Source organism: Pleurodeles waltl, chromosome 7 (assembly GCF_031143425.1).
Source record: "Pleurodeles waltl isolate 20211129_DDA chromosome 7, aPleWal1.hap1.20221129, whole genome shotgun sequence".
Lineage (NCBI taxonomy): Eukaryota > Metazoa > Chordata > Amphibia > Caudata > Salamandridae > Pleurodeles > Pleurodeles waltl.
The window spans coordinates 1,466,127,351-1,466,143,320 of record NC_090446.1 but is presented as its reverse complement, the minus strand read 5'-3'; the positions used below and the strand labels follow the sequence as shown (position 1 = coordinate 1,466,143,320).

General features: G+C 45.8%; 1 protein-coding gene across 2 annotated transcripts in view; it reads left to right on the top strand.

Moving 5' to 3' along the window:
* Window positions 1-15,970, top strand: part of HAUS5 (HAUS augmin like complex subunit 5) — a 246,752-nt gene that overhangs the window by 104,268 nt on the left and 126,514 nt on the right. For both annotated transcript variants that reach the window (XM_069201157.1, XM_069201156.1), the window contains exon 8: window positions 4,466-4,556. In XM_069201157.1, coding sequence (XP_069057258.1) covers window positions 4,466-4,556 — 91 coding nt within the window. The remainder of the gene's footprint in view (window positions 1-4,465; window positions 4,557-15,970) is intronic.

The following is a 15,970-nucleotide window of genomic DNA, read 5'->3' as shown; positions in this document are numbered from 1 at the left end:
GCATGTATTGTGCTGCCTATGGGAGCCCATGTAAAATGTGTCTGCAGGCCTGCAGTTGCATCCTACATGAAAAGATGCATGCACCCTTTCGCTACAGGTCCCTGTAAGTCACCTATATGGTAGGCCCTCCTACCTGTACCTTTGTGTGAGGGCACCCCTGCCTGAGCAGAAGTGCCCCCACTAACTCGAGTCCCATTACACTGGACATCGTAAGTGCGGGGAAGCTATCTTTACCCGTGTACTGGACACAGGTCACTCGCTCCCTGTGTCCAGCTACATAATGGTAACTCTGAACCTGGGCATGTTTGGTATCAAACATGTCTGAATTGTACCCCAATACTGTTGCCAGTATTGGTTGTATGATTCCATGCACTCTGGGGGCTCCTTAGAGGACCCCCAGCATTGCTCCTACTAGTGTTCTGGGGTTTTCCAGCCAGCCCGAACTGCTGCCACCACTCAGAAAGGCTTCTGCCCTCCTACTGCTTGACCAGCGCAGGCAAAGGAAGGCAGAACAAAGGATTGCCCTTGGGAGAGGGAGGCAACACCCTCTCCGTTGGAAATAGGTGTTACATGGCTTGGGAGAGGTAGCATCCCCATGCCACTGGTATGCTTTGAAGGGCACATTTGGTGCCCTCCTTGTATAAGCCAGTTTGCACCAGTCCAGTGACCCCAGTCCTGGCGCGAAACTGGACTAAGGAAAGGGGAGTGACTACTCCCCTGGCAATCACCAACCTAGCGGTGGTGCCCAGAGCTCCTCCAGGTGGCCACTCGATTCTGCTATCTTGAGTCCAAGGTGGGCAGAGGCCCCTGGGAGCATCTGAGTGCCCAGGTCAGGTAGGTGGTGTGTCAGCCCCCTCCTGAAAGGTGGTCACCCTGCTAGGTGACCAGTCCCCCTTCTTGGGATATTTGGGTCTCCCTCCTGGGTGGGTCCTCAGATTCGATGTGCAAGATTCCAGCGGGACTCCTCTGCATCGTTTACTTCCTCTTCTGGTCACTGGGACTGCCACTGGACCCTCCAGGAATTGACAGTCTGCAACTACAGCAACAACTCCGCTCTGCAACATTGTTTCTCCGGCTCCTTCCAGCAACTGCAACATTTCCCTGGTTGTGCATCCTCTGAGGGCAGAGCATCTTCAGCCTGTACAAGAAGTAAGAAGGAATCTCCCTTGGAGTGAAGAAGTCTGCATCAGCAGACACCAACTACAATGACGACTGGCTGCGTGGATCTCCTGTCCTCCGGAGCTGCATGGATTCTGCATCACAGGTGGTGGTCTGGAGAGTGGTCCTCTCTACCAGCTGTCCAACTTGGGAGACGGTAAGCCATTGCCTCTCCTTGCAGGACAGTACCCCTGTGCACCGCAACTCTTGCATCTACCAAGGCTTGTTTGTTCCTCCTCCAAGGGATCTTTAGGCTCCGTGTAGCCCCGCCCCAGCACTCCATCCTGCAAAGCACAGTCTCCTGCCTGCTGCTTCAACGACTGACTCCTCTGCAGGTGTGCTGAGTGGGCCTTGCTGCAACTCCTGGTCCTGCTGCCAGTGGGTTGCCTGAAGGGGCTGCCTCCTCCTCTTATGATTCTCCCAGCTGCTGAGGGTCACCCCGGGCTGCCCTCCTTCGGTCGAGTCCTCTGGGCCTTGCTAGTCCTCTTCAGCCTTGCAAACCTTCTTCTCCGTCTCTTGCATTTGCCACAACTTGTTGGTGGGTTTATATAGAGAGCAGGTTCGGTCCTTCTCACTCCCAGGCAAGAAGCAGCAGGCCAACACAGCAAAGCAGTTAACAAAGTGGCAGCCCCCTTCCCCCCACAAGCACAGCAGCTCTTCCTCCCGGCAGAATGTTATTAGTTCAGTAGAGTTCTGATTTGGTGGGGGTTTGTAGTCCAGTACTTACACTCAGTTGAGCCTTTGAAGTGGTAGAGACTTCAAATAGAGGCCTTTGAAGTGCACAAGGTCCCTGCACTTCCTTCCCTGTCCCCAGACACTGTACGGGGGCCCTTTGTGTGGGGAGAGACACAACCCTATTCAGGTCTAAGTGTCATCTCCCTCCCATCTAGTCCAGGAAGACCCATCAGCCTGGTGATGGGCCATTGGGGTGCAAATGCCACACCACAGCTCCCTTTGTGTGTGACTGTCTAGAGGGAATGCACAAAGCCCATCTGTCACCCACCCCTGACTTGTATTCAGAGACTGGCAGAGGCACAGAATGGTTAAGGTAAGAAAATGCCAACTTTCTAAAAGTGGCGTTTTCAGACTTAAAATGCGAAATACTTCTTCACCATAAATTGTGATTTTAACATGTGAGTCCAGAAACGCCAAACTACAAACTTCTGTGTTGTCCCAATTGGAAGTTACACTTACAGTCTGCTTCACTTCACTAGTAGGGTTTACCTGGACCTGGTATAAGGTGATAACATCATAAGTGCTTATCACACAACAGGCCAGCTTCCTATAGTACTTAGAGGCTGCTTCAAGGTAATCCCAGTGTTCACCTGTAGGAGAGATAGACCTTGCAATAGTAAAAAACGAATTTGAAAGTTTTACAGTACCTGGACATGATAAACTGAAAGGTGCATGCCCAACTTTTTAAATACACTTCACCCTGCCCTTGGGGCTAACTAGGGCCTTCGTAGGGGTGACTTATATGTAATAAAAAGGAAGGTTTGGGCCTGGCAAGTGGGTGCACTTGCCAGGTCGAACTGGTAGTTAAAACTGCATGCACAGTCTCTGGAGTGGCAGGCCGTAGTCATCTTTACAGGGCTAATGTAGTGGGTGGCACAATCAGTGCTGCAGCCCCAATAGTAGCATTTAATTTACAGGCCCTAGGCACATATAGTGCACTTTGCTAGGGACTTAAAAGTAAATTAAATATGCCAATTGGAGATAAACTGTTTCCACATTTTAGTTGGCACTGATTTGCACCCTGTCCAAGTAGGGACCCTCACTCTAGTGAGGGTAAGGGAGTCACACAGCTAAGATAATCCCTGCTCACCCCCTCTGTAGCTTGGCACAAACAGCCAGGCTTATCTCAGAGGTAATGTGTAAAGTATAATGACTCCCTTACCCTCACTAGAGTGAGGGTCCCTACTTGGACAGGGTACAAACCACTGCCAACTAGAGACCCCATTCTAATATGAACTTTTAATGATCATTCTGTTCTAGTCTTCTTAGGAGGAGAGACAGGTCTTCCACCACTCAATGTCACTTAGCACCCACTGTCTCACACAGAATACTGGATATTGACCACTTACTATAATAATGACATTCTCCTGGTCCTTTTCGATTCATCAGGGATGAGAGGTGCCGAATTCAGGTATCGGCTTTCAAATTTACAAGCAGTGGTGGTTTCTTGCTTGTTTGTTCTGTGGTTTAAGTGCCTTAAAGCTTCAGGGATGCGCCTGCCACAAATGCAATCTACAGCACCATCTTTGCGCTATGAGAAGAAGCTGGAAGTTACAGACTATGCTCTGTGGGCTTTGTCGTAAGACAGATTGCTTTGTGCGATAAATGCCCCCAATAGTCAACTTTGAGTACTAATTTAAAGCAAGCAGACATGCAGCTGCACCTCTGTAGTGTTAACTGCACACCTTTGGGCAGAGAGAAGAGACCTGAAATGCTAATTGCTTACCAAACAGAAGAGTCCAGACCCCAGAAAAAAGTGGCATCTGAAGTGAAAATTCAGCGATAAGAAGGGAGGGAACAAATAGTGATTTGAACAACACAATATGCTTGCAGTAAATGAAAATAAAAAAGTCAGTAAAAACAATTTCTTCAAGATGTTAAAGCAACGTGCAATTTAAAAATGCCCCCAACAGTAAACGCGCAGCATTGGTCTAAAGCGGTGTCTCTAATCTCCCTCCTCCCCAGGTTAGGGAGAGAAGGAAAATTTTTGTCTACAATCCTAGGGCTTAATTTTGACTGTTAACAACATTCCATCTGCCTCAGAGCAGACCAGAAAGAAAGGTGATGCTTTGGTCTCTGGAACCCCTTCTTTCTGGCCTTGCAGGAAATGATGGGGCGGTGCAACTTTGGAAGTCTTAAAGTGGCAGTGTCATTTTTCACTCTAGTTGTAATTTAGTTTTGGAGGTAATTATTTCCTTCACGGTTTAAAATGCTGCTCTTGAATAGAGTTTTCAGTCAGACGTACTTCACGGTCACTATTTGAATTGGCTTTATGTTTATAAAGAAGCTACATGTTCTCTTTACACTAATTTAAACATTTTAAATATGTGTTTAAGAATGTGTTTCTGGATCCTGCACATGCTAAGCAAGTCCTTTATTTGTTTTACTTTTTTTTTTTTTTTATTAAGGTTTTGGGACGTGCTTTTCATATTTGGCTGATCTCGCTACAGTAATAACTGACTTGTGTCTTTTGTTAAATAGTACTGTGTGTCCATTGCACATCTCTGACTGATAGTTCTGCACTGTTCCTTATGGTTTTACTTTGTCTCATGAATTATCTTTTTTTTTGTAGGAAATCTAATGTGAAAATAAATTTGGAATTGCCGCAGTCTGAATCTGTTCTAGCTGGCGCATCCTTGCCTGCTCTTGAGCCTGCAGTGCTGGTACGTAGTGCTTCTACTTCCATTCTCTCTCCCCAGCCTTAAAGAACACATTGCCTCATCCTCATCTTGTCATAACTTACTTGGTTGGGAGGTTCATTGTTGTGTTTAATTCTGGTAACCTATTTGACTTGTCTGCTCTTGAATAATTTTTTTGCCGTTTTCTTTCAGTTTGTGCCAACTGCTCCTTTTACACCAATCTGCTGTTTTCTTTTGGTCTTTGAGCTCACCTCTTGTGCTCCTCAGCACACTCTTGCTTTTTTCCTTGCTTGAGTCCATCATCACATGCCCTTCCTCTGTGCTCTGTCCAACCACTTCTTTTATCCTGCTATCCTTCTTTTTTCACATTCCTACCTCATGTTTCCTTCAATCTAGTCCGATTCCTGTCCCACATTTCTCACCGCTCCCTTAGTCCTCCTTTTGCTTCCTGAACTCCACAACCCTTCTATCTAAACTTGGCAAACGCATTCTCTTTCTGCTTTTCTAACACCTCTCTTCCTCAAACTATTATTTTCCTTCCATGCTTGCTCTTCTACCCATCTTTCATCACATTGGTGCCCTTTAATCCCCATATCTTCCAAACTCAGTTTTAAATGGTCTTGTTTAACCGAGTAGCAAAACCACCTTATTGCCTGTGAGGAGGTGAATTTAGGCCCCCCCTCCCCCCAACCCCTTCTCTCTGAAACGAGCTCTGGAAGTAGAAGTATCCGGCCAGGGACCTTTGTGGCTTGGAGAGGGACCTGTAGGAAATTAGACTTTTCTGTAGTGTATACCTGGCTTTTGCTAGTTGTACAGCTCTGTGGACATAACCCAACCAGTCAGTGGTATGGTCACCCCCCCCAACCCCCCACACACACTTTTTATCATGATGAAATTGGCATGCCCCTGTAGGAACGTACCCTCTTTTTGCCATGGGTACCCCCATTTTCTGCCTGATGTCAGTGTGCTTGACTGTGTTCACTGGGATCCTGCTAACCAGGACCCCAGTGGTTATGCTTTCTCTCCTCTAAATGTTGTTGTTGCATATTGGTAACCCAGTATTTCACCCAAAATTGGCATTCTGGTGCCCCCTTATAAGTCCCTAGTATATGGTACCTAGGTACCTAAGGCATTGGGGTTCCAAGGGATCCCTATGGGCTGCAGCATTTCTTTTGCCACCCATAGGGAGCCCATGCAAAGGCTTCTGCAGGACTGCCATTGCAGCCTGCGTGAAAAAGTGCATGCACCCTTTCACTGCCATTTACGCTGCACCAGGTCACTTATAAGTCACCCCTATAGCAGGCCTTCCAGCGCTGAGGGCAGGACACGGAGTACCTGTGTGTGAGATCAACCCTGCACTAGCAGAGGTGCCCCCACGACCTCCAGGACCATTTTCCCGGACTTTGTGAGTGCAAGGACACCATTTTACGTGTGTACTGGACATAGTTAGTGACCTATGTTCAGCAACATAATGTTAACTACGAACATAGGCATGTTTGGTATCAAACATGTTGGAATCATACTCCAAGGCTTTTGCAAGTATGGGTTGTATGATTCCGTGCACTCTGGGGGCTCCTTAGAGGATCCCCAGTATTGCCATTACAGCCTTCAGAGGTTTTCCAGGAAGCCCCAGCTGCTGCCACCTCTCAGACAGGTTTCTGCCCTCCTGTTGCTTGAGTAGCTCAAGCCCAGGAAGGCAGTACAAAGGATTTCCTTTGGGAACGAGGTGTTAAACCCATTCCCTTTGGAAATAGGTGTTACAGGCTTGGGAGGGTTAGCCTCCCCAAGCTACTGGAAATGCTTTGAAGGGCACATTCAGTGCCCTCCTTACCTAATGCAGTCTACACCGGTTCAGAGACCCATAGTCTCTACTCTGGCGTGAGACTGGACAAAGGAAAGGGGGATGACCACTCCCCTGTCCATCACCACCCCAGGTGTGGTGCTCAGAGCTCCTCCAGAGGGTCCTTGGGTTTTGCCTTCCTGGATTCCAAGTTGGCAGGGAACTCTGGGAGCATCTGAGTGGCCAGTGCCAGCGGGTGATGTCCGAGCCCTCCTGTGATAGGTGCTTATCTGTTTAGCTGACCAGTCCCCCTTTCAGGGCTATTTAGGGTCTCGGATCCTCCAGGAACTCTACAAACTGCAACAAAGAAGCAAAGATGACTTCTGCAACATTGTATCTTCAGCTCCTGCCAGCAACTGCAACTTTTTCCCGGTCGTGCATCCTCAGAGGACAGCCTGTCTTCAGCCTGCACCAGAAGAACGAAGGAATCTCCCTTGGAGTGAAGGAGTCACTCCCCTGCTTCAGCAGGCACCACTCTGCAACGATGACCGGCTGCGTGGGTCCCTTCTACTGATGAGTTGCGTGGATCCTGTATCACGGGTGGTGGACGGAAGTGGTCCTGACGTCCTACTGTCCAGCTTTGGTGGAGGTAAGAGCTTGCCTCCCCACGCAAGACAGTACCCCCATGCACCGCATGTTTTACAGTTGCCAAGGCTTGTTGTCATCCTTCCACGAAGTTCTTCGTGCACCGTGCAGCTCCGACCCTCAGCACTTCATCCTGTGATGCACGGCTTCCTGAATGGTTCCCCGGCAGCATGGGATCCTTTGTTGTAGTGCTGCGAGGGCCTCCTTTTGCACCTTCTTTGTCCCCATGCTGTGGGACTCCTGTGTGCGCTGTCTGGTCTTCTGAGGGCTCTCAGAGTTGATGAGTGCTCTCTCTGACTCCCCGTCCTGGGTAGAGTCAACCAGGTCCCTCCTGGTCCCAGGCAGTGCTATTTTCCGCTAATCGCGAGCTTTACGTGTGCCAAAGCTTGTCGCTGGATTACAGCGACACAAACAAGACTGCAATCTTCCATCTGGTGTGGGACAGTCTCTGCACCAACCAGGAACCCAAGTCCGTCGTCTTGGGTGCAGTACTGACTCTTCTTCTTCACCAGTGGTCCTTCTTTTGCACTTTCATCCGGGTTAGCAGGGGCTCCTGTTCTCCTGGACTCTTCTGTGCTTCTTGGACTTGGTCACCTTCTTCCACAGGTCTTCAGGTACAGGAATCCACTGTTTGTGTCTTGCAGTCTCTTGAGGTTCTTGCATAATCTTCTTTCTCATGTTCTTGTGTGTTCTCGGAAAGTTACTGTGTTTTACTCCTGCTTTCCAGGGCTCTGGAGTGGGTTCTGTTACTTACCTTTGGTGTTTTCTAATACTCCCAGCGCCTCTCTACACACTATACTTGCCTATGTGGGAGACCGACATTTACATTCCACTTTCTTAGTATATAGTTTGTGTTCCCCCAAGCACAGTTCTAACTATTGTGATTTTCACTAATTGCACTGTTTACTAAATGTTTTTATGCCTATTTCTGCATACTAGTGTATATAATTTGTGTGTTACTTACCTCCTAAGGGAGTATAGTCTCTATGGTATTTTTGGTATTTGTGTCACCAAAATAAAGTACCTTTATTTTTGTAACACTGAGTGTTTTCTTTCATGTGTGGGAGTACTGTGTGACTACACTGGTATTGCATGAGCTTTGCATGTCTCCTAGATAAGCCCTGGCTGCTCGGCTACAGCTACCTCTAGAGAGCCCGGCTTCTAGACACTACCTGCGTTTCACTATTAAGGGATAACTGGACGCAGTATAAGGTGTAAGTACCATAGATACCCACTACAAACCAGGCCAGCCTCCTTCAACCCCTCATTGGGACATTTAAGTTGCTAGTATAAGGTACAAAGTGTGACAAGGACATGTAAGTTAAATATCACTTGGGGACTGCCGAACCCAATGTGCCACCCAGTGACTGTGCAAACCGGACTTCAGTCCGATAATTTGAAGCTTGGCTGTTGCAGTTTTAAACTGCAAATTTAACCTGTCAAAATAACCCCTTTTGACAGGTAATAAGCTTTTTTTTAAAAATATTTGTTACCCCTAAGTAGGCCTTATTGCCCATGACATGGGGTGCACGGTATTTTAAAGTTACATATGTAAATGTTTCATGTTAAACATATTCTTAGAGTTAAACCCCTCTAGCAAGGATGGCTGTTCCATAGCAAAATAATGAGTTACATTATTACATGCCAATTTTGCTTAGGAAATTAGCTCAAAATATAATTATAAGTCTATTTAAAATCCATTTTAATGGTAAAATCAGATTTTAATAGCTAATAATGAACAAATACTTTTAGAAAGTTAACTAAATAAAACCTCTGGAGGCCACATTGCAACAGCTTGAACTGTCACATGCAGCTGAAAAGCCCCCTTGGTGAGATGGAAATCTGCAGTCAGAGGAGAACAAAGGCCTCCGGTTTCGATAGGTGGTGGTGTTCCCTTGACAGGATGGCCAATGGGTTGTGTCCAAGAACTTGATTAACTTCAAAGAGACCTATCCTTTCACAGACAAATGTTAGCTGAACCATGTGCGGGCCCTTCCTTTATCCCCCTATTATGGCAGGCAGCAATCCCAATGGAAGGAGAACTGCTCCCCAGAACCAGTTGCGAGTGACCACAGAGAAGGGGGTTTCTCATTTCCCTGGCCACACCTCTGGAGTGTCACATTGAAGTATAAAGAAAAGGGATGGATTGAATGTCCGAATTTTTCTCAGCCTCTGGTAATTACTCAGGCCGCATCCTAGGGCATTGTTATTTTGCACACCATGCCACCTCAGTTTGGACCCAGCTATTTGCAAATCAATCTTGACCCCGCTCCAGTGAGAACAGTCAAATCTGAACTGCCAGGACCTTCATGAACTGGAACACAAGTAAACTAGGACCAGTTTCCCCTTATTAGGGTTCATCAGCCATGTACAGCTTAGTTCCAGTGGTACAGTGTGCACGGGACCCACGTCTGGGCTTACACGTCCCACTTTTGGGTGTCTCACTGAAGTATACAAAAAGTGATGGAAGGAATATTTTAAATAATCTGAGCCACTGTTAATTACTCTGGGTTGAATCACAGTCCATCGTTACTTTGCATACCATGTCGCCTCAGTTTGGACTCACTTTGTTTTCTGGTTCGGCGAGGACCTGGTCTGGCAGTTGGGCTGGACTGTTCTATTGGAGTAGGATCCAAACTGATATAGATTGGGTTGGTCTAAACTGCGGTGCTATGGTGGGAAAAAAAAGATTGACTGGGATTTGGCCTTGATAGATTGCCATGACTGAGTTGAGATTAAGTCAAGCATTTCATCATTCACCTTGTTCGTGTTGCACTTGACATCTCTTGGGTGGGCAGATACGAGCTGGACAAGGGAAGTGAGATCCTTCCATCTTGGTTTTATGTGGAGAGATATAATGTGGGATTGTTAGCAGTAGGGCATACAGGAAGTGCTGCAAAAGTGGGTACATTAACCCCTGGGAGCTTTTACCCCAATGGATAGGGGGGAGCTAAGTCACCCCATGCACAGGCTGATGCCAGGCATAAATATGACACCCACAGTATCCTCCTCAGAACAATACTGGAACTGTGGAAGATCTGAAGAGCATTGGACCTGCTGTCTTGAGGCATGGGAAGAACATTAAAGGCTGGACCTGTTCTCCTTCTTTTACCCAGAAAAAATAAGTGAACCTCAAGGTCACAATGCTGACCTTCAATTCTAGCTACACAACAAGCTACAAGAGGCCCTTCATGCAACTGCCCTGCTGGCCCAGTTCCAACTTAAACTGCCCGGGACCGTGCTGCTGGGAGGGAGGGAAGGAGGGGGGGGCTCAGGGTAGGGAGCACGGCCACGGATCCCTTCCTGAATCTGAACCGGCGTCGGTTGTACCGCTTTGACATTCCCCTGTGCCAGTTCTGATGTCGGTGTCCCCGATGCTGCCTGTGCCCCTGGATTGGCGTCAACCCCATCCTCATTGGCGACTCCGACACGGAGCCGGACTGGTGTCATGCGATCCGAGTCTGACTTCGACAGGGGCCTTGCCCCCTAGGTTGGATCCTGACCCTTATTCTTATGGTCCGTATTCTTCTTGGCTCTGCGCTTCTGGCATGGAAAGTCCTGAAAAGAAATGGACGTCAGTGCGCCCGGGTGGCCCCTATACATGCAGCGCGCACAACGCAGACTACAGACGCCGAGCTGATCAACGCCACCTAACAGCGCAAAGGGTTACTGCTCGAGAAATAGTTCTGGATCCAGACTGACACCTGGGGGAAATTCTAAGGAATCCACAACTAGATATTGTCTCTACCAGATAAGGCGTTACCAAAGGTAAGTAACTTGTTCAACAAACTATCTCCTGATGTCTTTGACCAGTCGACAGTGCCATTATCAGCTTCTTACATCATATACATGTATAATGATTGATTTACATGGAGTAAAAGGCGTAGTGGGTCTGTAATGATACCACTGATCATGCTGTATTAATTTCTGTTCAGTGACCTAGCAGAAAACAGGAAGGGGGCAAAGAGGGAGGTAATCTAGTATTTCCAATTCATGGTAACCAGGCAGACTGCAACAACCTGGTAGTGCAGCCCATGTGGGACAGAAAGCCAAATTGTAGGGGGAAGGAAGGTGAAAAACTGTACCAAAAAGGACCAGGTGAGGAACATGAAAGCTGTCGTTGCAAAGTGGCTGTGTCTTCGTTCCTATAGCACAGCATAACACTTGAAGTCCTATGAAATTTCAAAGATGGTTGCCCCAATCTTAAATTAGGTTCCATTAGTAAGCAGTGTTACTCTGTACGAAAGTCACACTCCGTCTGTAAATCAATAACCTAGCATCATGGCCAACATAACTGTTTCATAGTGAAGTATAACTAGCCATTCCTTTCTAAGCATGTGCGAACCATGTCGGGGGCAGTAGATGAGATAATCTAGTTATAAGTATCCTCACCATCCCCTCCAGACCTCCATCCTACCCTTCACCAGCCATCAACCTCAGCATGCATTCAGAAGTCTTTTGTGTAGTGCTCACAGTGGTGAGAGGGGTATTTGTCTTATGTACAAAAGCTGATTAACTCTATATTGATATCCATTCATGGAGTCTGACTGAAGGGCTTCCTACTCTATAATGATATCCAATGAATACAAAATGAGGTTTGGTGCAAAAACAAAGTTGAGCCTTGGAACTATATTTTTAAAATAAACTTTTTATTGTGATTTTTATCACTATACCACAATGTAAACCAACAAGAACATTGAAACAAGCTGGCATACTTTTGGTTAATGGATTCCCTGGGAACTGTATTCATTTTCACTGTATGTACTCCAGACGGACGGGTGCAAGCAGGTCTGTTCAACAAAATCAGTCGTCTTTTGTTTTAAAAGGCATAGACTGACAATATGCGTGCCACCTCCTGATTAAGTAAGCTCCCTAAATACTTAATACAGTTAAAGCCTTCCAAAGTCTATTACGGGTATAGTTTGTCAAGGGTAGAGCCTAGCATTTGCACCAATTTATGCCGTAGCCAGTGGATGCTAATTTTGCAGGCAGGATCACAGGGATTGAGGTAAGGAGAAAGTCATCCGCAGACAAGAATAGTTGTTTCTGCTCATCAGGTACATCTGTCCATTGTTTTACTGAAAATGATTTTAGGAGGAAGGGAAATGCTAGTGGGGAAAGAGGAGGACACTGTATAGCTCCACTCTTGGATTTTAAGCAGTTTTGGGAAGAAACTCTGTAACTGATCTGTGCTGTTGGTTCTGCATACAACCATTGGAGAAGAATCCCTCGTAGTTGATTTGTGCTGTTGATTCTGTATCCATCATCAAACATTTGGTTATTAAATTAATACCAAAGTCACGCTTGTTATAAGATTTAACAAAGGTAACCATATTCTGCGCAATCACAAACCTTCCTTCAAACCAAAGAAAAGTCAATGTTGTTTTTGTGGTTATTTCTCACCTGCCATATTCAATGTGTAAGGGTCCTCATATAGTATCTTGGTGATTTACCAGGCACAAAACCAACCCGATTTTTATCAGGGTTAGCGGGTCAGCACCTGCACCCTATTGACCAGATAATGTTATTATATGGCATTGGGCTTTATCTGGTGCATCTAAGGTGGTTTTGTCAGGCTTTCGGTTAGGTGAGGTAAATACTGGATTGAATTCAGGATGCAGGCGTCCTTACATCTGCACAATATTGGTTGTGTCGGTTTTCTAATACTAGATAGGGAAACTCTGACTGCCAGGGCCTTGTAATTGTTTATGCCAACTGTGTTTTTAACTATTTCTTTCTCAGAAATAGTGCACTCCAAGACAAGAAAGTGACATTGAGTTGAGGGTTGATCAAAATGATGAAATCAGGCAAAAAAGGTTGGCAAATTTTCAACTGGGTGTGCAAGAAGTTTTTTCAGGTGACTATATACAGCTACGATCTCTAAGATTGATTCTTATTGTCTGAGTTGGGAAGTGAGCAATCAGCCTGTCTTCTTCCTCTTCTGTCGGAATAGTGCATACTCCAAATTAGTCTTAAATACGGTGTTACTGTCAAACTTTGCTTTGGTCAAGTCTGAGGGGTGGGGGGGGGGGGGAGTAGGCGAATGTTATTTTGTGCAATGAGTACTCTGCTTACCCACAACTGCTGGTTCTCTAGCACCGAATCTTTCACAGATTCAAATGCTTGTCCCCATTGTCAGGCAGGAAATCTCATGTACTTTAGAAAATAGTGCTGAAAAGTATTTAAATGATCATAGGCCAAACAACAGTGTTTGCTTAGTAGCATATTAACCTTGTTTGAAATGAGCCAAACTTCAGCCACTAAAGGGGGTGTGCTAAGCTTTCCATGCCTCCCTCAAGATTACCATAGTTTAGACTTCTTTTGTGCATTGTGTGTGAGTGCCCTGAGAGCTCTGCTCTTTTCAACATAAATCTCGTTATTCTGGACTGGTGTCATCTACATGATATTCTCTGAAATGCAGCCAGCCCCACCTTCAGCTACTACCAACTTTGAGATATTTCAGGGGCATTTCTCCTCTGATTCTCTTGCTCAAGGGAAGCACTTCCATCTGCGATAATGACAGAGACGGAGAAGAGGTATTGCTTCAAAACCTATTCAAACTGAAGACAAAGGTCCATGCAGATTGATCTACCTCTTGGCATTCCTAAGCTGCAGCATTCAGAACCACCTCCATGAGTTCAACTCCCACAACAGGAACCACGTTTGCCAATACCGGTACCACAACTGTTCCTTCAAACTCCTACAGACATGACAAGCTCTGCTTTTCATCAAAGTGCCACCGGGAGCAGTCAATAAGAGTGATCCCACAAGCAGCAAGAAAATAACTTGCTACTCATCCATTTGAAGTCTGGGTTGGTCATCCGTCTTTACCTCCCAGTTTCACAAGTAAACAAATTGTATTCTATCATATTGCTTTGTCTTCCTTGCCTTATTGCACCAACATAGGCTGTAGTGTCATTAGGGCCACTCATTCAGTGCACCCTGTAGTACAGTGTGCCCCATGCAGTGTTGTGTCTTGAAGATGTTAAGATAGTCGTCCATAACTTGCTGGTACTCAACTGATGCATGGCAGTCTCTATAATACAGACCTTTTGCTGTTACTTGCCGGTCAAATCTTTGTTTCCTTCACTGAGTTAACCAATAGAGTTGTAAAGGGAGACAATGCCTCTTCTCCAGAGGGTCCATGTCACCAGGCATATTCCCTCCGCTGATCTCTGCAGTCAGCCCAGCCAGGTGGTGTAGCTCACTTTGTTGCTCAGAAATCCCATGTCTAGGGTATTCAGTGGTTTAGGCTGCACTGTACAGCTAGGACCTGCAGCTCTTGTGCTTCCATCAGGGGAAGGAGGCTGGCTTTGTCTGCGAGACACATCATGTCTGCATTGCTTTTCCCTACTAGTCTCCATTGGTCTGGCCGTTAGTGCAGTGCCTTCTTACTTCTATCGCCTCTGCTGTGGCTGTCCTTGCAGTCCTTCTGTTCCCAATATATTCATCTCCTAGTGTCACTGGTATATCTTACTTTTTTGTTTGAAACTTCCATCAATAGGAAGTAATTGGTCTTGACCTTCAGCACTGGAAGGGAGATAATGGCAGATTGGGGGGGGGGAAATGGAATCCGTTGAATTTTTTTCTATTCTTCTTCTTCTTATTATTTTACTTCAGTTGTTTGAGGTGCATGCTGGCCATGTCTTTTCCCTAGTAAGGCACTTCTACATTCATGATCCATACATCTGGTGAAAACCCGATGTTCAGGTCGTCTTTTGACCACAGTCTAATTAGACATTCGTGAAGTCTACTTGATTGCCATCCAGGTGAAATGGTTGAAGTAGTGATCTCTCTGAGACAAGACAATCTAAAGTGATTTCCAGCTCCCTTTGTTCTCCTTTCAGTTGTATTTGTCAAGTATTGGAGAAGAGGATACAGTGGGATTGATTGATGCACTATCTTTTGGCTTTGTCTCTAATCTGAGACTAAATAGAAGAGTCTCTTGCTCAGTATTTTGTATACAACTTGGCACTGGCATTTCTTTCGAGGGGCGTCCATAAGAGATAAAAGAGGCCACCTTTGAATATTATTTGTGATGGAAATGGTGATGGATTCAGCTGACCATAATGCTTTATGAAGCAAAGCTCAGTTTTCTATGAAGTTGACTAAAGAGCAATGCCAACTTCTGAGGCTGTCCTTTGTATTAATCCTAAAACATAGGAGGAGGGGCTGGCGGACAGTAACTGGGGCATATTCAGCTGCGACATAATCGTTCCTCATTTAATTCTCTCTTCTTGTGAATTTCATATATCTTCCTCTCGGTCCCAAAGGGCTCGATCTGTAGTGGAGGAATATGTTAATGTTGTGGCATATGCTTAAGTGGTGTAAGTGAGGTATTTTCTAGGAGTTTATCTGTCAGGGTTTACAGGGAATTACCTGTAACAGTTAATGTAATTTAGCACTGGCCTCTTGAGTACTCAAAAATGTTGCACACAAACTGAATAACCAAGTACTGCCTTCTAGCACTTGGCTTTCTAAGGGAGCATGGCCGAGCTGTCGGAGTCTTACTCCTGGTTGGAATGAGAAGTTAGAAAACTTAAAATGTTTGCGAAACAGGTGACACAACATAACTTTGTCCTTTCAGAGAGAGATTTATTACAGATAGGTAACATGATCTGTCCACCAAACACGGATAAATACTTAAATCAGAAGATCACAGTTCTAACCACGCAATCATCTGTACCCTATCACCATTGACCCCTAAAATACTTAGACTCAAACTGTTTTAGTGCTGCCAGTTAAGACTGTCACATGCATGTTCCCAGCACCTAAACCCAAGAACCCACCACCAAATCAAATGAAGATCCAATGCATTGAAAATGTAAATGCTTCACAGACACTTCTTGGTGGTGTTAGATATGTCATGTCATGTCACTGGTGAAAGGACACAATCATTGAAGTCCTATGTCTAATCTTCCTAGGCTAAGGTTTGGGACAGCGGCTGATACGGTGCCAGTCCACTCTAAATTTGTCTTTAATGATCAGAAGGGTACTCCGTCATGTATCTTGC